General features: G+C 42.5%; 1 protein-coding gene and 1 long non-coding RNA gene across 4 annotated transcripts in view; one reads left to right on the forward strand and one right to left on the reverse strand.

The window, feature by feature from the left end:
• Window positions 1-19,750, forward strand: part of LOC128322786 (uncharacterized) — a 39,825-nt gene extending 20,075 nt beyond the window's left edge. The window contains exons 2-4 of the long non-coding RNA XR_008305990.1: window positions 7,822-7,897; window positions 16,171-16,301; window positions 19,495-19,750. This is a non-coding gene — a long non-coding RNA (uncharacterized LOC128322786). The remainder of the gene's footprint in view (window positions 1-7,821; window positions 7,898-16,170; window positions 16,302-19,494) is intronic.
• Window positions 1-22,248, reverse strand: part of ADCY5 (adenylate cyclase 5) — a 356,971-nt gene that overhangs the window by 57,231 nt on the left and 277,492 nt on the right. For all 3 annotated transcript variants that reach the window (XM_053244596.1, XM_053244603.1, XM_053244612.1), the window contains exons 8-10: window positions 18,584-18,724; window positions 5,417-5,439; window positions 118-262 (exon numbers count right to left, since the gene is read on the reverse strand). In XM_053244596.1, the coding sequence (XP_053100571.1) occupies window positions 118-262; window positions 5,417-5,439; window positions 18,584-18,724 (309 nt within the window). The remainder of the gene's footprint in view (window positions 1-117; window positions 263-5,416; window positions 5,440-18,583; window positions 18,725-22,248) is intronic.

Genomic DNA, 22,248 nt, shown 5'->3' on the forward strand with positions numbered 1-22,248 from the left:
GTACAAGTGTTTAGAGTAGGCTCATGTTTGAAGACTGCTGTCATGCGTAGTTGCATCATGCTCTTAATGGCTAATTTGACCTGCCCCACAGTCACACATCTTCTTGTAGCACATTACCTTCCTCTCCAAATCGAGCTCTCTGAATGTTAAGAGGAACTTGCGAACATGTTCAGAACGTAACCGGTCGATACTTCTGGCATCAATAGCACGGCCTAGAAACTCATCCACCTCATCTTCTGGATTCATGCTTTCCTGGATATTCCTGGGATGACAGCATGCAACAAAGACCAGTCAGGCTGGCTAGGGTCTTCTCCAACTTGCCACCAAAAGATTAATCCGTTCATTGTGTTTGTTTATAAGAACTCTGCTATAGGTTCATACTGACATTCTGGGAAGAAGAATACCACTTCCTGTCAGTTTGGAACCATTCATTCATTCTATAGCAGTATAGGATAACTTTTCAATTCTAAATGAGGGAGTTTTCCAAGTGTCATCAATTCTCTATCACCCTTGCATAATACAGACACTAATGGAAGAATCCAGCGACTACATACACTGCAGTAGCCTTGGGTTTCATTTACATTCATACATCCCAGTAAATTTCCCTTTTTAACATTATTTTTTAATTAGGCAACTGACCATATCAAAATAGTCAATTTCATTGTAGCAACTTACATACAGTATCAAAGGAGAAGTGGCTTATTCTCATCTGTCAGTCTCTTGAACTAAAGAGGTTTTGCTATTAACCTGTACCAACCCTTTTCAGAAATAGTTCTTGTCTATAACTCCAGAGTTAGTCAATGGAATCTTTGCACTTCTCAAATGATGTCCTGTAGTCTCTGTGACAAGCGTCTGTCTCACCATCCCACCCAGTGGAACAGAAATGCTATGTTAGAGCTCAGCTGCAATAAAATCAGACTTCAACAATCCAAAACAGTGTCAGGGTATCTACTTGGCATGCTGTCCCCATAATCTATGAAGTGATGATGATTTTAGGTGCTATGGTTCAGAAACCAGCAGCAAATAAGAAGACCAAATGGTAATGATAATATAATACCATTAACTTTCTCATCACCTTCAATGAAATATTTATCATGCAGAACTGAATTAGTAAAATCACTGCACAGTGATTTAACCATATCCAAAAACATAATTGGAATCAGTCTTAAAATAATTTTCTTGGATTCAGAAATGGATACATCTTTCTAAATGATCTAATTGATAATCTCTGTGCCTTCAAAATGAGCTCTATTTGCAAGAAATCTACAATGGGTAAATAAGAGTGGTGTGTGGCTTATAAGGCCCACTGATTTATGCAGGGGAAGGTATTAAAAAGACCCCACATACACACACACACCTTACATGGAAGGGAATCAATCACCACCTGGCTCATGTCCTTTATGGAGCCTCCAAGGTCATTTTACCTTCATCATATGAAGGTTCTTTTTTAGCAAAAACTACCTGGTATCTTAATAGATGGCAGGGAACAATTGCACAGCCCAGATCTTGAATTATTCATCTCAGATTAATATCGCTAAATAAAATTCACTTTGTCTTCTCTAGCATCTCTGCAATAAAAATGCTGCTTTAACAAATATCCTTAATTAGGAAACAACACTGGTGATAATTTTGGTGCTCTCTCTCTTTCTCTCTCCCCCTTCCCTCTCCCTCCTTATATAACTGGGCTCTTGAATTCCTCACATGCCATTATAAATTTAGATGGTGCTCAATGCTTAATAGACAGCAGCAACCCAAACACTAGATCTCTATGTATCAAAGTCATCTTTATTGTTCATAAATCTAATTGAAATAAATTTATATAAAAGGTAATATAATCTCAGATAAGGCTCTTTCCTGAGAAAATGATGGAATTTGGGTACTTTTATATGTGTTGCTTTTATTAGGCCAGGAACTTTAAGCAGAAGCTATTTTTGAAGAATACCAACAAGAAAGGTTCATCTCACAAGGAAGATTCTTGGTCCAAAAAGCAATCTCCCTCAAACAAAAAATACAATTATTAATTTGGCACAGTCTAAATTAGTCAAAAGTCCCAAGCAGATTCAAACATTTAGAGGGAATTGCTCCTTTTAATGAGGAGTTGGATAAATTTTGCAACGGTCATTCTGAGGCACCTTTAATTTTGCTTTTCAATGTGCTAGTGCTAGCTTTACTATTAAACCATGCCCATTCTTCACATTTCCTCCTCCTTCTATATACCATGGAGATAATATACTAAATCAATTCCCTTTTGTAGCCCTTCTCTGCTGTTAATTATGTGGGCAAACATATCACTACTATCAAGAGAACACATATGTTAGATTTCCCTTGATTCCTCAGTTGGTAGCCTCTGGGCCTGTTTACATGATAGACTTCCATTGGTTCTATATCAGTTTAAGTGTCCTGCTTTCCCATACAATCCTGCAAATTGCACTTTAGTTAGGATGCTAAGAATTCTCTGTAATAAATTTCTACTTCCCCCCTCACCCAGAACTACAGTTCACAGGCTTGGTATGCACCTGCAGCAGATGAAAAAAAAGACTTCTCTGCCATTTCAGACTGCAGGTGGGGGGTTTATTTTTGCCTGTTCTCTACCTATAACCTCCCTGCTAGAAAAAAAAAAAAGCTAGCACATCAGGAAGAAATGTTCTAGTACAGTCTGCTGTTTTGCTGTACTAGTTTTCTATTTGCAGAGGATTTCTTTTTTTTTTTTTTTAATGCAAGAGAAAATTCAAAAACCCTCCACACACAGCCTGAAGTGGTACAGTCCTACTAACCAGGGTTAGAGAGTTCTACTAACCCTGGACCCTGCCATCTCATTTGCTGAATGTGCAAACTAGGACTCCTAGGGAAAGGAAAAGAACGTTTGTCACAATCTGTAGAGTAGAATAGATCTACTCTCTGAAATTGGTGGCACCCACGTCTGGAAAAGGAAAGTTGCAACTGAGGCATCTAGCTTTTCCATTCTGTTTATGTATCGTTCTTACTTCTGTCAACAGCTGCACCGACAGAAGCTGGTAATAAATAACTAAGCCACATCCCCCATTTCTCACCACCACCACCACCACCACCACACACTTTGGATCAGCAGCCACACAAGTAGCAGCGCCATCCTTGTTCTGGCTACAAGACAGTTCCCTTTTGGCAAATCTAAGAAATGATCACATTCTCCACAGTCAGAGAACTACAAGGACTCCCTCTTTCACAACAAGGTATTCTCACAGCACCTTATAAGAGGCAATCTCTGCAGGCAGTCGCAGGCAGAGGCGTAACTATAGGGGGGGCAAGGGGGGCAGGTGCCCCGGGCGCCGTCTTTTCTGGTCACGTGGGGGGCGCCGCCATGACCAAAATTTAATTTTTTTTTTAATTTTTTGTTAATACAAATGTTTCCTGCTCAGTGCAGCAGTGCTGCAGCAGTCAAGGGAGCGCGTCGGTGCCCCCTTCCCCACGAGCGGTCCCTTCCGCGCCACCTGCGCCCCCCCATTGCTTTGCTGGCGCCTGGCGGCCAGTCAGTGGCCTGGCTTGGCGGCGGCGGCGGGCGCTTGTGAGGAAAAACCTGGTGGGGGGGCGTGGTGGGGGGGGCGCCATTTCAGTGCTTGCCCCGGGCGCCTTTTTCCCTAGTTACGCCTCTGGTCGCAGGCTACAATCTATTTCACTTATTTACCCACCCCAAACTTATGTCTCTGGGCTATTTACAATAAAGCAGCACAAATTAAAACAAAATTAGAATGTTAAAACATTAAATAATTTACAATTTAAAAACAATATTAAAATCTGAAAGTCTAATTAAAAGCTTGGGTGAACAAATGCATCTTAACTGCCTTCTTTAAAAGTTATTAGAGATGGGATGGGGAGGCTCTTATTTCAAAATTCCAAAGCCTCGGGGCAGCAATGGGAAAGGGCCATCCCTGAGTAGCCATCAGACAAGATGGTGGCAACTGCAGATGGACCTCCTAAGATGATCTCAATAAGCGGCGGGGCTCATAACGAAGAAGGCATTCTCTTAATAACCTGGGCCAATGAGCAGAACCCTCTCGTGTATTAATCTATTAATCTACAATATCTCCACATTTTGGAGGTTACAGCAACAGGAATCAAGAGAGCTCTGCACTTCTCTTGCCTATTAACCTCCACTTGCCCTTGTTTTTTGTACACAATATGATGGAAACAAGTGAGTTGTTCTAGTTGACCTCTAGGTATGTCAGAGGACTTGAAAATAAACATTCCTTGGGCTTCAATCTTGAGATATGTTCTTTTCTTTTATCATCACAGCAACCCTGCAAGTTAGGCAAGGTTGAGACAGAGTGATTTGCTCAAGGCTACGCAGAGTTCATAACAGCCGAGAAGGCATTTGAACTTCAAGTCATTTCCTAAAATTCATTTGAAGACTAGCTGAGGGCTGCAATTGCACTCTATTACACTGAATAGGATGCAAACACTTTGTTAAAAGCCAGTAGTCACCGCCACAGGCCCAGATATGAGCTAATTGCTAAGGCTACAGTCTAGACATTGCTTATTCTGTTGTCACTCCACCAAAGTCACTGGCCAACATGTTGCACAAGGAAATGCTAGCATTTACAACCCACCAGGGCTCCTACACATGTTAAAGCCAGTCCCGGCAGTGTTGTGCAAGAGCACAATTGAACAACTACTTAAAAGAGGGCATGGGAACTTGTGTGGCGCTACTTCCATTGGAGACAATTAATGTACTTCCACTGGAAGCAACACCAGTAGGGTTGTGCAAGTGCCTACATGCTGTTTTAAGTAGTTGCACAATGGTGCTCTTGTGCAACACCACCAGGATTTCATGTGTGCAGCAGCAGCCCTGGAGAGTCAGAAATGCCTGCGTTGCCTTGCACAACATGTCAGCCACTGTAATGTCCTCCTCCCTCACCCCACTGCATTCTCCTCTTATTTTCCTTATGCATACTTTTCCAGATAGTTGCTCACTTGGATTTTTCATATCATCATTACACAACTCAAGAGCTTTTCTACATGAACTACATTTTTAATTTTGTTCATGAACGCAAAAGTAGTTGCTTTTTAAAATTACATTTAAATCTTGCCTTTCTTCTATCATGGATCTCAAAGTGATGCAGAAGGTTGCTAGGCAGTCTCCCTTCCAGACACTGAACAGACCCAGGCCTGCTTAGCTTCAGTGAGTTGCTTGCATTATATGCCCTCACATCATGGTCTGGAATCCACCTCTTCAGGAGAATGGTGTGATATAAGGGTTTCTGTGTTTATCAAATGGCCTTTAAAACATGTACTGTGTTCCAAAACCTAATGAGGAAAGTGTTTTGACTTAGGGGAAACATTAAAACTAAACTCTCCATAGTTTGCAGATGGCAATATTCAGAAATTTCACACTGCAATTAAAAAATTGATAAAGCCCCCCACCCCCCCGGCCACTTCTTACTTGTCTTTTGGATCTTCAAAACCCTGAAAAGAAGATTAGAAAAAAAAATACAAATTAGTCAGCAGGATGACCCTGAGCACAAAGAATTCTGAAGCATTGGACTTAATACAGAAGCATTTGGAACAACCATTTGTCAACACCAAGTTGACAGAGTCTTGCAAAGAAAACAGTATTCAACAATAACAGGCCAATATACAGAGCTGTGTCTTGCAGTATATTAAAGGAGGACATAAAGGAAGTTCACACAAAGGGAACAAATCTGGTCTCCTAGCTTGTCCTGCCACCCATCATTTATGTTGATATCAAGGGCAGTCTAAAAATCATTCATGGGAACTGTCTAGTCCAGGTTTCATAGTCTGTCCTTACTTTAAAAAAATGAAATATAAAAATAGTACAGAAGACAAAACAGGATTTACACATAACACACATAAACAAGACAAATGTGTTTCATCTCTCCTATCATTTCACTACTAAGCTTAAATAACTTCTAAAACTAATTTTAAAAATTACATAGCAAAATGCTATTCTAATTTATACTCTTTTTTTGATATATTACAAAACTGGTCTCCATGTTTGGTTAGTAAATAGCAGGGTGTTTTTTTGTTGTTGTTCTTAACAGAGTAGTTAATCTGACTAGTTTCTTAAACTTTGAGCAGCCATTCCCTTTTGGATGGTTCCGAATGTGACTTCCAGTATTTCTCAGAAAGTAAGTTGAGTGATGGATATAATCTATATTCTGAGTACCACGAGTAAGTTGTAATATTCAATAGGGAGAGCTTCTCGACTAAGTTCAATAAAAACACTATGAGCCTATTCTCATGACACAAGATACCTGGGTTACCCCGGCAGCTCGTCTTGTCTGGAGCACTGGGAGCCCTCCACTGCCAGCTGCTCCAGACTTGCAGAGCCCAACTTCTCTACTTGGCCATTTTCCAAGGTAGAATGAACCAACAGTTTGTCTATCTTGGCAGGTGATTGTGTGCGCAATCACAGCTGGGGAGCTGGGTGTCAACCCGGCTGCCACCAATTTAGGTAGTGAGCCGGGGAGGGGGGAGGAGTGGCCACACAGAGCAGAGCAGAGCAGAGCAGCTTCTCTACTGAGAGCAGCTGTTCTGCTGCTCACGCAGCAAACACTGGGATGCAAGAGAACTTCCTCCGCCACATTCCAGCTCAGGATTCTGTCATCACACTGAACACGTGGGCATGTGGAGCAGAGGAGTCCGAAAGGATGCCACCAGAGTGGAGGGACGGCAGATAAGCTCCTGCCTCCCCCCTTCCCAGTCCCATAGCTACACTTGTGAGAATGATCATAAGTGTTTATTTGAAAGTAAGAAGTGCCAAATTTCCTAAAATGTCCTTATGATCATGCTCCAAGACCTTTGAGCACTTAACACAGTGCTGTCACATGTGTATGTGTACTTACTATAAGTGAGACAAAATGGCAACCAGTTGGTGGTACATTTGGATGACTGATCATCAAGAATATCATCACTAACATCAGCCAATCACCCAATCGGCATTTAACAGAGTGCTTTCAGAATTGTTAGCAAATGTCAGGATAGGGGGATGGAGGTCCTGTAATATATAGATTTCTATGATATATGAAGATACAGAGAGTATACTAGCACAGGTGATACATGGGTTGCTCACCTATAACTGATGATCTGGTAGTGATCCGTTGACATCCATTAGAATGGGTTCTGCATCTGTGAAGAAGCCTCTCGGTGTGGAGTTCCACAGCTCCTCTCAGCGCTTGCGACCCACCCCACGTGACCACATGGCTATTTAAGGCGGGAGGAGGCACCAGTACTTCAGTTCCTTGGAGACTGCTGGAGCAGTCAAGCATCTTTGGAGCATTAGGTAAGTTCTACTACGTAGACTTGAGCACTACTGCGGAGGGCAGGTTCAGTGGGGTCAAATGGATGTCAACGGATCACTACCAGATCATCAGTTACAGGTGAGCAACCTGTTTATCTGGAGCATGATCCATTGAATCCACTAGAATGGATGTTTAGTTAGCTCCTTTTAGGAGGAGGGAGCAGAAGTGTTACTGTAACACCCTTTTGAGAACACCTCTCCCAAAATTCGCCTCCACTGCAGAACACAAGTCAATGGCATAATGTCTGACGAAGGACTGTTCAGAGGACCAGGGGGCAGCCCTACAAATGTCTCAAAAGAATATGCCAGATAGATGAGCTGCAGAGGCACCATAAGCTCTAGTTGAATGTGCCCTGATAGACTTAGGCGGCTGCACCTTTTGCAGGTTATACAAAAGGTCATTAAGATTGACTCTACAAGCCAGTGGGACAGTCTCTGTCTAGACAAGGCTTGTCCCATCGTTTTTCCCTTGTAAGATATGAATAGGTTTCTTTTTTTAACTTACTGATTGCTTTTGTCTTTGATAGGTAGAACAAAAGAGCCCTCTGGACATCCAGGAAGTGCAGGGCCTTTTCCAGAGGCATGATCAGGGAGTTAAATAAGGTGGGTAGCACGATGTTTATGTTTATGTGAAAATCCATCAAAATCTTTGGAAAGAAAGTAATGTCTGGATGTAGCAATATTATACCCAGGTAGAAATGAGTATAAGGTACATCCATCCTCAAAGCCATAAGTTCACTCACCCTGCGGGCAGTGGTAATAGCCACCAAGAAGGCTATTTTCAGGGAAGTCAGCTTTAGGCTAGCAGTCTTCATGGGTTCAAAAGGCGCCTCTGTTAGCGCTGATAGAACTAGAGAAATACTCCACTGCTCCAGTGGCTGCTGAACTGGAGGGTACAGGTTGGTGAGGCCCTTTAGAAAACTTTTGCAGCTGGGGTGGGAGAATACCGTCTTCCCATCCCACCATGGATGTTTCGCAGAAATCGCTGCTAAGTTGACCTTTATGGAGATACTAGTGTTTTTAAGCCCGTTAAATAATGGGCGCTAGTGGAGTTGTGCACTCCGGGGCCCCCGCCGCCATTCCCCCTCCCGCCGCCGTCAGTCTCCAGGCCGCAGCCGGTCTCCCCGGCCGGGCAAGGGCCCCAAGGTCTCCCAGCCGCCCGGGTTCGGCGGCACCGCCAGGCCTTGACGGCGGCTCTGCCGCCGCCTCAGCCAGCTTCCCCTGCCGCCTCCTCCCCCCTGCCCGGCTTTGGCGGTGCAGCCAGGCCTCAGCCATGGCTCTGGCGCCGCCTCGGCTGCGCCTCGGCCAGTTTCCCCCACCACCTCTTCCCTGGCTTCGCCTCTTCCCTGGCTTCCTCTTCCCTGGCTTTCCGGCTTCTTCTGGGTGGCCGCTTCTGGCCGCCCAACATGGCCGCCTGGTGTCGGCAGTCGTGTCTCCCTCGGTCTGTTCTGGGCATGCGCAGAGCGCATGCCCAGAACGGCCGAGGGAGGCACGGACAGACGCTTGGTTGTCCACGGACGGACACCAAGCCTTTTATTAGAGAGGATTTGACAGCTGTGAGGTCTTCAGTGTGGTAAGATACAGGAGGACCTGCCGGACAGTAGCCTGAAGATGCCGGAAGCCTTTCTTGACAGCTTAGAAAGTGAATCTTTTCCACTTGCTTACACAGTTCTTCCTGGTGGAAGTGTTTCTCTGATTCAGTAATATTTTATTCAGTAGCCGATCCTCCATGCTGTTAGCTGTAGAGTGGGCACCTCTGGGTGCAATACTTGTCCGTTTTCCTAAATTAGGAGGTCTTGACATTGTGGAAGCCTTTTGTACGTGTGTGCTGATAGTCTGAGATGATGTGGAAACCATGGTTGCCGTGGTCACCATGGAGTGATCAGGATACATTTTACTTGGAATGTTAGAATCTGTGCCACTACCCTCCCCACTAGAGGTAGTGGGGGATACATGTGGGTTAAGTGTTGTGACCAGTCCATCTGGAATGCATCTCCTAATGACTGCAGGTTGTGGCTGGTCCTTAAGCAGTACTGTTTACATTTGCCACTGTGAGCAATTGCGAATAAGTCTATTTTGGGGAAGCCCCAGAGCCTGAAAATAGGCAGCAGGTAAGTATCATTCAGTTCCCATTCGTGCCATTCTTCTGTGGTAAACGTGCAACTCAGAACATCCGCTAGGACATTCTCTGTCCTTTGGTGTAAATGGCTAACGAGGTGATGCTGTTCTTGATGCCCCAGTGCCAAATCTGTATGCTCAATGCACACAGAGATCTGGACACCATTGCCTTAAGTCAGTTTGGCATTGCAATGGCCACCCCAGCCCATGAGTGAGGCGTCCGTAGAGATTTTGTCTCTCTGCCTCTTTGAGGCCTTTGGAGTTTTGAAGGTGGCTTAGAATGGGTCGAAGCCACAGCCCTCAAGCCATTCTTCTCAGGAGAAGGAGTCGTTCCCTCCTTTGAAGTACTGGGGGCAGCCAGTAAATCATCATAGATAGCGGCTCTCAAGTGGAGTTCACAACTGTGCCGCGTTTGCTTCAAAAATGACTGTCAAATTTTACATGTCAAAGTGTTATGGGTCTCTCCTAAACAGAAAAGGCATAAATCGTGGCCATCTTGAGAGGGCAATTTAGCCTTGCATTTTGCGCAACGTTTAAATGTCTTCCCCCCGCAATCCATTTAGCAGTATCCATTCCCTTTCCATATTCATGACCAAACTACCTGTCCAATCTTTTAACAAAATTCATCCACTACTCACAAGCGTAGTCCAATAAGCCAGTCAAAGGTCAATTAACAAAGTATCCGTCAAATCCATCATCACAATTAGACTGATAAAACGTAAATCTTAGTCCATAGGCTGTCCAAAGGTCAGGAATACTAAAATAAATACGTAGAACTTTCAAATAAGCAAGGAACCAAAATGAGGAGCTGCAGAAACCGAGGAACCGATTCCTACGGCAGTCATAAAGGAACTGAAGTGCTGGCACTTCCTTAAATAGCAATGTGGGGTGGGGCGCAAGCGCCGAGAGGAGCTGTGGAACACCACACTGAGAGGCTTCCGTGCAGACGCAGAACCCATTCTAATAGATTCAATGGATCACGTTCCAGATATAATGGAATTCTTCAGAGTCCACACTAGATCTAGTTAGGGCTGGGGGTGGTGCAGTGATGGCCAGGGGAAAGGAACAATACAGCTAGCCCTGTCTATGTGTTTCTGGTATTCATAAGAACATAAGAACAGCCCTGCTGGATCAGGCCCAAGGCCAATCTAGTCCAGCATCCTGTTTCACACAGTGGCCCACCAGATGCCTCTGGAAGCCACAGGCAGGAGTTGAGGGCGTGCCCTCTCTCCTGCCATTACTCCCCTGCAACTGGTACTCAGAGGCATCCTGCCTTTGAGGCTGGAGGTGGCCCACAGCCCTCCGACTAGTAGCCATTGATAGACCTCTCCTCCATGAAGTCATCCAAACCCCTCTTAAAGCCATCCAGGTTGTTGGCTGTCACCACATCCTGTGGCAGAGAGTTCCACAAGTGGACCACGCGTTGTGTGAAAAAGTACTTCCGTTTGTTGGTCCTAGACCTCCTGGCAATCAATTTCATGGAGTGACCCCTGGTTCTAGTGTTGTGTGAGAGGGAAAAGAATTTCTCTCTCTCCACTTTCAACACACCATGCATGATTTTATAGACCTTTATCATGTCACCCCGCAGTCGCATTTTTTCTAAACTAAAAAGCCCCAGGTGTTGTAGTCTTGCCTCATAAGAAAGGTGCTCTAGGCCCCTGATCATCTTGGTTGCCCTCTTCTGGACCTTCTCCAGTTCAACAATGTCCTTTTTAAGATGTGGTGACCAGAATTGTATGCAGTACTCCAAGTGTGGTCGCATCATAGTTTTGTATAAGGGCATTATAATATTAGCCATTTTATTTTCAATCCCCTTCCTAATGATCCCTAGCATGGAATTGGCCTTTTTCACAGCTGCTACACTTTCAACGAGCTGTCCACCACGACCCCAAGATCCCTCTCCTGGTCTGTCACCGACAGCTTGGATCCCATCAGCATATACTTGAAGTTGGATTTTTTTGTCCCAATGTACATCACTTTACACTTGCTAACACTGAACCTCATTTGCCATTTTGTCGCCCACTCCCCTAGTTTGGAGAGATCCTTTTGGAGCTGCTCACAATCCATTTTGGATTTCACTACCTGAAAGAGTTTGGTATCATCTGCAAATCTGGCCACATCGCTGCTTACCCCTGCTTCTAGATCATTTATGAATACATTAAAAAGCACTGGTCCCAGTACAGATTCCTGGGGGACCCCACTTCTTACTTCCCTCCATTTTGAAAACTCTCCATTTATACCTACCCTCTGTTTCCTGTCCTTCAACCAGTTAGCAATCCACACATGTACTTGTCCCCTTATCCCATGACTGCTAAGTTTCCTCAAGAGTCTTTGAGGAGGAACTTTGTCAAAAGCTTTTTGGAAGTCCAGGTATATTATGTCAACTGGATCACCTTGATCCACACACTCGTTGACACTCGTTGACATTCACTTAATCTGCCTCAGGTAAGTGGCTCCACACAACTAGCAATATGAGTTAATATGGCCTCACAGTGACTCAGTGCTATAGGAATCAATAGAAATGTTCCATGTTCTAATTAATATATTTGTAAAGCAATGTATTTGAAAACATTAGTGACACCGAAGGCAGACAAATGATGTCCCCATGAGTAACATTCAGTGAATTCTGAGAACACCTCAAAATTATCCCTAGAGAAAACCCTTCTTTAGAACATCTAATAATGTAATGGAAGTAAAATAAAGGTAAAGTTGTGCCGTTGAGTCAGTGTCAACTCCTGGTGACCACAGAGCCATGTGGTTTTCTTTGGTAGAATACAGGAGGGGTTTACAATTGCCATTTCCTGCACAGTATGAGATGATGCCTTTCAGCATCTTCCTATATCAGTGCTGCCCGATATAGGTGTTTTCCATAGTCTGGGAAACATATGGGGAACGTATGTTTCCCATAATCTGGGAAACATACCAGTGGGTTTTCAAACCAGCAACCTCTTGCTCCCTAGGCAAGTTACTTCCCCGCTGTGCCATTAGGTGGCATATGTAATGGAAGTACTGTATGGCAAAGGCTCTTTAGTCATCCAAATAATAATAATATATGAAAGAAATGTATATCTGTATAAAACCAACAGACATATTTTCAGGAGGCACAGTGGGCTTCAGAGGGAAGCAAAAAGTACAGAAAACTCCCCTCCTCCCCTGTGTGACATGGCAGCCTTAGTCTGCATGTCAGCACTACTGCACTAGCACAGTGCTAGTCTGCATGTCAGCATGCATGTCAAAGTATTCAGACCTCGCATGATCTTCCTCCATAGCTTGTTTGAGCCAATAAAAGAAAGCATTAGAATAGCAAACGCATGCCTTTTGCAAGAGATCAGAATTTTCTCTCTCTTCAAAACAAGCTCACAAATTAAAAGACCTATTTTCCAATAAAGCACTGAGGTTAATCAGTGCTCTAGGTGTGACAATGGACTACTTCTGGCTATGGTCCTAGGGTAGAAGGTGAACATTCAAAGTTGCCAGTAGTTTCTGAGTTATCTTTAAAAGAGCAGTTGCTCATAGCTAAGAAATCTGACTGTAAAAAATATCTCCATGATTAAATCCAGAAACATTACACTATTTTTTTAAAAGAAGCCAAAATAAAGAGGAGTGGGAACTAGGCTCCTCTGTATATCTCACAGACATATGCCAAAAATACGATTCTTTGTGACTTAGTAAATATTAGTTTGTCCTATGGCCATTTTACTTTGTTTGGATTAGAAAAAGGTATCCTAAAAGCAATAAACAGTTGAATGCAGCTGGGAGAAGAGAGTTCCCTAAAGCTGTTGGTAGATTCTAGCCACTCTCATATGTGGTGCACAATCCTAATATCTATCACATCCAAATCTTTCCCACTTTGGCTAATTAATTCAAAGGAGACAGTCGTTTAATTGTTCTGGGCTGAAACTCCAGGAAACAGAACTAGGCACAACACATCTCAAGCAAGAAAAATGTGGAAGCAAAGATTATTGTTGCAGCAGCAAACATGCAACTGATGGATATTCCCTTCTCATTACTTTTTTAGGGGCAGAGCAGTGATTTTACTCAGGAATCTTACTGGAGAGCAGTGGTTTTACTCAGGAATGTCACTAGAGATGCCACTGATATGTTGGGATAGGTTTTGGTCAGTCTAGACCCCATGGCCAAGCAAGTCTGAATGTGTTTGCCATATGACACCTGAGGGCCAGAGCCTGCTATGGGCCCTCAGGTATGCCAAAGTATTCCGCAGAGGATCAAAAAGGCCCATTTAGTCTAACCACAGAGAAACATCAAGGCAAATGGGCACATGCTGGTTAGTGCCCCTTGGACACCCCTATGTTCAGTGTTTCTCTACAGAGAGCAGGTGCTAAACAGTAGGATAATTTCCCCCCATGATTAAGAACCCTGAATTCTTAGTAATGGAGGGGGTTCAGTGCCTGTCCTCTGTAAACAAGCACTGAATGCAGGGATGTCTAGTGGCATTTCCAGGGAGCATTTGGACTCAGAGGATCTGGCTAACCAGTACGCTTCTGTATGCCCGCTTAACCTGTTGGTCTTTCATAGAAGAGTAATGACTGAATAGGGCTTCAGTTACCACACCACTTGTGACTTCACCATTCCACCATAATGTAAAACAAGCAAACCAACAAAACAATGTGAATTGGCCCAAAGAGGAATAACACTGTGGACCACTCCACAGCAGAGGCATAACTATAGGGGGGGCAGGGGGGGCACGTGCCCCGGGTGCCATCTTTTCTGGTCATGTGGGGGGCGCCGCCATGACAAAAAAAATTTTTTTAATTTTTTTAAATAAAAAAATTGTTAATACAAATGTTTCCTGCTCAGTGCAGCAGCGCTGCAGCAGTCAAGGGAGCGCGTCGGCACCCCTCCCCCACGAGCGGTCCCTTCCGCGCCTCCCGCCCCCCCCCATTGCTTTGCTGGCGCCTGGCGGCCAGTCAGTGGCCTGGCTTGGCAGCGGCGGCAGGCACTTGTGAGGAAAAACCTAAGTATAATGTAGTATGTTGGGGGGGGGCGGGGGCCACCATTTCAGTGCTTGCCCCGGGCCCCTTTTTCCCTAGTTACGCCTCTGCTCCACAGGCAATTCAATAGGAAGGAGGATCATCCAATGATACAGAGCCAACTCTGCTGCTACTGAACATTTATAGTGCACTGAGAAAGAACGTGAGGAAGAAGGAAGCCAGAGATATATGAATGATATTACAGGATGAGCTCAGTATCTCTGGTCAGTGTCCCATAGCAGAGGCATTCTTACTGGACTTCGGGGCTGAAGTCCAGGGCCTCCACAGCCCCTGGGCCTCCACAAATCCTCTTTAGTCTGTCCCGGGTGGTGTGGTCACCTGGCAGAGCATGATGATGCTTAATTTGCAGTGGGGGGGTGGGGGGCTCCAAAGGCCTTTAGGCCCAGCCTCCAAAATTACCTAGGTGCACCTCTGTCCCAGAGACTTGGTAGGAGTAAGGTTGCAAAATAATCTGGATATATTACACTACAAGAGAAGATTTTGAAGATCCCTACAAAGAGGATTTATTTTATGTCTTCGAACATTTTTTCAGCATGGTTTTTGAGTTACAGTGAAGACATTGTTGATTTTCATTAGAAATAATATATATGGACACTTGACAAAGCAGTCTGAAACAGTTATTACCAGGTAGCTGTCATGTGTTATTCTTGCATATACTAGGAACTATATATAGTGTTTTTTTGGATTGGATGCTATTTAGAGTATCCTATAATTTAAATAGTAATTTTACTTTGTATGATCAATTATCACTATTTCTATACGATTCTATGATTTATGATACAGTTCAGGTTAATATATTTCATTTCTCATGCGTTTTCTTTTTGCTTTTATTGAATTATTGGATCTGTTGGGTTGTGATTTGAATTCTTAGTTTCAGATCATTTCCCACTGATTGTGTGGTACTCATACAACATAATAAACCACAGCTTATTGGGGCAGGAAAGTTGCTTAGAGTCATTTTGAGCCTGCCTAATTCTTCCTCCCCTTTTCCTTAGCTTTTCAGCTCTGACATGGAGCTCTGACATCTGACATCCCAAATTCATTTAAATAATGGCTGCTCAAATGTGGTTTATGAGCCACAGTCAAACAGAGCCTTAAAGACCTATATTTTTAGACTGGCTTTTAATTGAGATCTAGTTTTAATTTTAATGAGTTTTAATCTGGGTTTTGTTTTTTAAATTTAATTGTTTCATTATGTGTTTTTGATTTTAATGTAAACTGTAGGAAGGGTGGTTATATAAATTGAATATACACACACACACCAGATCTGGGTTCAGACAACACTTGTAGCTGTTATTTAAATTAACCAGGATGTCAGTGGTGCGCAAGTGTGGGGGGAAGATAATGGAATGTGTGGGGAATTTGGGTTGCATTCATGGCTCATTGGGTTCTCAGAACCAGTCCCATGTTTCTTTTGAACTCAATAAGCAATTTTTCCAACACTGAAAATATAGAGGCAACAAATGTAATACTAATTATTTTCTCTCACACACAGGGTGACCTCAAAATGGCAGCTAGAGCTGTGTTTAAATCAGTGGTACTAGAGACAGGTACTCACATCTCAATGGTACTAGAGACAGTGAAGTGCTTTGGGGTAATATTCATTGCCTTTGAAAACAGCTCTCAGGCTGCTAAGTACGGCATTTTTCTCATACACTTGCGTGTTCATGACTTAAGATTTTTTTAAAAAAAGTCTAGCTAACTATCATCAACTGTCACTAAAATCATGTTTACTTTGCACCCTAGGTTCTATAAATTGTTCAATTTGCATTGCTCATAAGGCACTTGCTTCTGGTTGTAGTACAGAATGAGAAGCACATTCTGAATAATTATGTATGAGGTTATTCTATGGAAACTTTGTCTCAAGCGATGCTCAGGTATGATTTCTTCTTATTTTTCTATGTAAATCATTTTGAGAATGTTTTCACTGAAAAGTACTGCATCAATAATAACATTGATGGTGCTAATGGTGAATACTTTAAACAATGCTTAAAGTATTTGGGGCGAATGTATAGAGGCCTGTCAGATTAACAGCCCCTGCTCCTCCCCCCCGATAAAAAGACACCCTGGGCGGGCATCAGGATGCCTATGGAGGACATCATGAAGGGCATGCTCTTGGCATGTCCCTTCATGATTGTGTGTGTTGTATTTTTCAGAACCAGAAAATGTTTGCAAAAAAAATGTCTGTAAAATGTCTGGGGGGGGGGGGAAATCTGCGTTGTTTCATAAAATTAATTTGTAACATAGTGAATGGATAAAAGACCACTCAAACTGGTAGTTTTCAAGTTGTAATGACCCTTCCCAAGTTGTAAATACCCTTCCCGACACTTCCCAGCAATGCGTGCATTCCTTCACAGATGGTGCTGAGGCTTCACAAGGCTCTTTTCCTCTTAACCCTCCCCTTTGCCCATTGCTAAGAAAGGTGCAGCACTCACAGCGGTCAGCACCATGGGAAATGGCTATCACACTGAAACATTTTTGCCAAAGTGGCCCCCGCTTGAAAAATAGTGAAGATCACTACACTATCCAGTCCGCAAAATTACTCACTCACAACAAGCATAGTTGAAATGCTGTAAACTAAAGGAAGCAAACAACCCCTTCTTTGTACAAGTTCCATTTTCAGCCCAATATCACCACACTCACTGTAAGTGCCCACTGTTCTTACTGTAGGCAACAAAGGCCATGGCATGTACCTTACATCCTTCTGAGTACACCACAGGCAGATTCTGCCATTATCCCCTCCTGAAAAATACCACTCCTTTACAAGTGAATAATATATGGATAGGAAAGGTATACCATCTTCATGTGTTCCAAAGATTCCTTCTACTGAGAGGCTGCAAGAAGTGGAGAGCTTGTTTATTTTTTTTAAAACCCTACATTTGATATTTCAATAAATAATAATGTTTTCCCTCTGCACAACCAGCTAGACATAGCAAACTCTAATTAACAACATGATGCGTAATACCTCTTGGCACAACTACCTTTTGTCTATGAATAGGATGATGCAAGCACTCTTCTAACGCCAATTCAAAGAAACATCTAATTATAATTATATGCTAGCTTGATTAGAATCTCTTATTCACGTCATGCCTTGTGAGTCTGCATGACCAAGAAGCCAAGAGAGGATTCAATGCTAAGAACTGCAGCTGGACTTACATTGTGCTATGCCTCCTTAACAGAACTGCATATGGAAAACATGAACATTAAAACAAAATTAAAATAAAATAGCACCAGCAACATTTGTTTCAAAGCCATATTACTATGGATAGTCAAGCTGATTAAATTGCATCACTGTGCACACAAAATTACTCATAGGAATATATCTGCACAGACAAGAGCAGTATGACCCTCTCAGTTTACTTGCAGTAAAAATCTTTGCTTGTTCCATTGTACTTTAATAATGTTCAAACACTTTAAATTTTACTTTACGTTTTGCAACAAAATAAGGCTGTACTTAATATATGAGAGATGTTCCAGTGTACAACGAAGATGCATCTTGTTAAAATCATTATCTGACTTTGATAAAGTAAAGTATGCCGTCGACTTGGTGTCGACCACAGAGCCATGTGGTTGTCATTGGTAGAATACAGGAGGGGCTTACCACTGCCATCTCCTACCCAGTATGAGATGATGCCTTCAGCATCTTCCTATATCGCTGCTGCCCGATATAGGTGTTTCCCATAGTCTGTTTCCCATAGTCTGGGAAACATACCACTGGGGATTCGAACCGGGAACCTCTGGCTTGCTTGTCAAGTCATTTCCCCGCTGCACCATTAGGTGGCAAATAACTGACTTTGATAGGTACGTATTAAAAAAGAACCCAATTTACTGGATGAAGGCTTTTGTTACTGCAAAATATTCCACATGACAAAGGTTTGAATGGACATTACATGTAAATAAAATAATCAGATCTACCAATAAATAGAGGTTATTTTAAATCTGATTTAATGCTATAAGAAATTACTTTTCCAAAATGTTATCCTTAGATTACATTTCTCTAGATAAGCCCATTAGTGCATGAGTGTGGTCTGACTTGTATCCCCAGCCCTCCTTAATGCCTCAATTATGCCACAGCAGCGTACACAGGCATATACATATGCAACTTACACATACTTGTCAACACTTGCAATATACGCTCCATAAGGCAGAACATCTTTACCATTCTTTTCATCTCTTTGGAGACCTGGTTACTGCCAAGGTGGTTATAAAAGGAACGTTCCACTCCCCAGTGTGGCGGGTTGTGGCCAATGGAATTAGTGCGCTGACGGTTCATTTTGGCTATCGTCGCTTTCTCATCTTTCTAAAAGAAGACACCAAAAGCAGAGATTATGTTTTGAAATACTGAAATTCAATGGACACATTTAAACATAATCTTGTTTCTGTCCTTTTTAAGGCCCACCACCAACATATTAACCTGTGTATAAGATAGCTACAAGGAGACTTCAGTCTGATCATTTTGGAATCGCTGTTTGTCCATCATCCCAGGAAGTAACTGTAAATATATACAATGGCCAACATTCTAACAAAGCTGTGAGATACACTGTGAGATACACCCTGCTGCAAACAAGATCAACTAACACGGCTCCGTGTGTGCAGGGCAGGCAGGTTTTGGTGATTTCTCCTTCTCTCAGAAGCCCTCTGTGTGACCCAAAAATATGTTCCTGAAGGTTACACAGCCACCAGGAACATATTTTCAGGTGACACAGAGGACTGCCAGGGGAAGGAGAGGTCATAATCAAAATTGTCCCCCTCTCCCCATGAGCACTGGAACCACATTAGTCTGGAAACTGTTCACAGCACTGGCACATCTCATGGAGCATCAGAGCTTCATGTTTAGGATGTTAGCTAGTATTCTCACAAATATAAATTTCAAGACTTCCAGAGACTGGGTCTGAAACACATGTCCATGATCCAGCTTGTAAAATTATTTGCATCACACAAATCCCAGCAACGCAGCAGAAAAAAAATTGTTTCTGCACAGAAAGTAATAAATGTGAGTGCATATGCAGATTTTAACTGAACTGCTTGCAAGCACGCAGATTCTTATAGTTTTTTCTCTTTCTCTTTCAGGTTAGGTTAGAAGAGACCTAGAGACGGGGAGGGCACAGAGGACAGCAAGGATAAGAAGAAGTGCATAGTAGATAAAAGAGGCATCTGAATAGGACATACGGAGTTGTTCATTTTATTGGAAGAGAGTGTTGCTGAAGCAATCTGAGTTTGCAGAGATGTGACATTTTAATACATTGTTGGAGAAACAGTGGATTAGAAACTGGATGAGGCTTAGGTTGGAACAACATTTGTTTCCTCCAAATTTTTCTTTTGAAAAATAAAGATGGTCAAAAACTAAAAGGATTCATACAGTGGGAATAGGGAAGGGCCTACTCTTGCCTTTCCAGCCATTTCCCCCCTAGTCAGCAGCTCGAGGAGGGGTTTCACATGGTATTTGAGAATGAAAATGGTGGTGGTGGGGAGATTAAGCAGTGTTATCCCCAGTCCTTTATTACAGCCCCCTGAAGCTGTTTTTGGTTTCAATTCAAAGAGTCAGGAGAAAACATACACAACTGAGTATCACATGCAGTATCAGCCTTAGAGTTTGCCCTCACAAAGACAACAGTCATCTTGTGTCATTCAAGCAGAGGGACTGGATTATCCAAACATATCTGTATGGTCCCTGAAAACAAGTTTAGCCATCCTTGGTCAGATGGAAATTTCAGTTATTACCTCTCAAGGCAGAATGAGGCATTATGCTTTACTACTACTACTATTTATATACCATTTTCTGACAAATGTTTCCAAAGCAGTTTGCATAGATAGATAGATAGATAGATAGATAGATAGATAGATATGGTTCCCTGTCCCCAAAGTGCTCACCGTCTAAAAATAAACATAGAGCTTGACACGGGACTGCTACCAAAAATGGCAACCTTCCGTTGAATTGTCCACAAATGTTTAGTCACACATCCCTTGTTTAATACATTGTGCGATTCTCTGCTCTCAGTCCACATAAATGGCTGTTGCTCATGGCATGGAGAATTACAGGGAAACAACACAGGCAAAGTGTGTCTACAAATTACAGGAGACCTCAACATGGGGCTGTCAATGCTGATTGCAATGTCCAGTTCTGTTCCCTGGGTTAGAGAGTTTAGGACTGTTTTCTTAATCTACATACTACAATGTGTACTCAAAGGTGACCAGGCAATCAGCTGCTAATGCAACAGTAATAGTAAAATCTCAGAGTAAACAGATTCAGATAGGATCCACTCATTCATTCATTTTAGCAGTTGCTAGGATGGTTGCTGCCTCTTGCTGGAGAGACAAAAGGACTCCACTTCAGTCATGGAATGGAATCACAGCATTTGGTGTGCTGCGACTTACATGTTTTAAGTTAACAAATCTTGCTTAGATCCAAACTCCGGCTTGAGCAAGCAGAAGCGCCCCACTTGTGCAAGGCTGGGGGAATGAACACTATTTCCTTGGCTGTAATTCCCTGTGCTGTTTCACATGCTCTTCTGGAAGGGAACCAATGATCCCCCTGTGCACAAATAGAATTGCTTTGGCTTGCACAAGCAGAGGTTTCAGTCCAAGGATACTGCTTCATATTGATGGATACATTTCTTGATAACGTAAACCAGGGGCTGCACAGCTTCAGCCCTCCAGCTGTTGTTGGACTACAACTCCCATCATCCTCAGACACAGTGACCAATGATCAGGGATGATGGAGGGCCGAAGTTGTGTAGCCCTGGTGCGAACCATTTATTTGGGTTTTATATTTTATGACTAACATAACTATGTTCTGTTATGTTCTAATTTGTTTTATGTTGTTCTAAACCGCCCAGAGACAGACGTTTTGGGGTGGTATAAAAATATAATAGACAGACAGACAGACAAACAAGACAGACTTCTACTGGTTACAAACAAGAGACGAGAAGCGACTAGAAGTCACCCCCATGGTATTTCCTAATTTTCTGAAGCAAAGAAGAATTACCTCTGCATGTCTGAAATGGGAAAAAATATTTGAAGTGTTTTCACCATAACATTCAGCTTTATTAGAAGGATAGTTACAATAACCGTGAAGGTTTAAGAGCCAAATTAGATAAAGATTATCAAAGAAGAAGCAAATACCATCTCTTCCTCTTTTCTGCATCCAACAAACACTGTTCAAGATGCTCTAACTACAGCCTTGTTCTGAGAAAATATTAAGGAAGCACTGGATAATCACACACACACACACAAAGGTTCAAATTATTCTAAAAATACAGTAAAATGAAGTCACTTGGTTATGTATTTGGTTGGCATTTTTCCTTCCTCAGTAGCCACAGTGAAGTTATCTTACATTCCTAATCTATTTCTGCCCTCCAGCTGAAACTGATTCCATATCTACAGATTTTTAAAATATGACTCATTAGATGGCAAAAAAGGGAAGCAAGAGTAAATCAGTAATCTGTGACCAAGTATTTATTGCCCACAATAACAAAAGTGACATTGTCTGTACATTTTATTATAGCTTAGCTAGGAGTTTTGCAACCAGCAGTTATCTAAAAAGTGACTATAAATCTAGCCTTAAGATCTATAAAAGGAAACTATTTCACTACATTGTAAATGCCTTCATATCAAGAGATAAAAGATGCCATGCCATGAGCTTGCTCCAATAATGAATCACAATTCCGAGATAATATATATTATATGCTTTTAGAAAAAAGTATGACATAAAAACTATTATTGACGACAATGGTTATTTTAGAAGGTTGCTGTATTTTAGGATTTGCCCCACATTCTGCTGCTGTAACTTCACTGAAGTGGGAGAAGGTGAAACACCACAATTTT

The sequence above is a fragment of the Hemicordylus capensis genome, chromosome 1 (assembly GCF_027244095.1).
Source record: "Hemicordylus capensis ecotype Gifberg chromosome 1, rHemCap1.1.pri, whole genome shotgun sequence".
Classification (NCBI taxonomy): Eukaryota; Metazoa; Chordata; class Lepidosauria; order Squamata; family Cordylidae; genus Hemicordylus; species Hemicordylus capensis.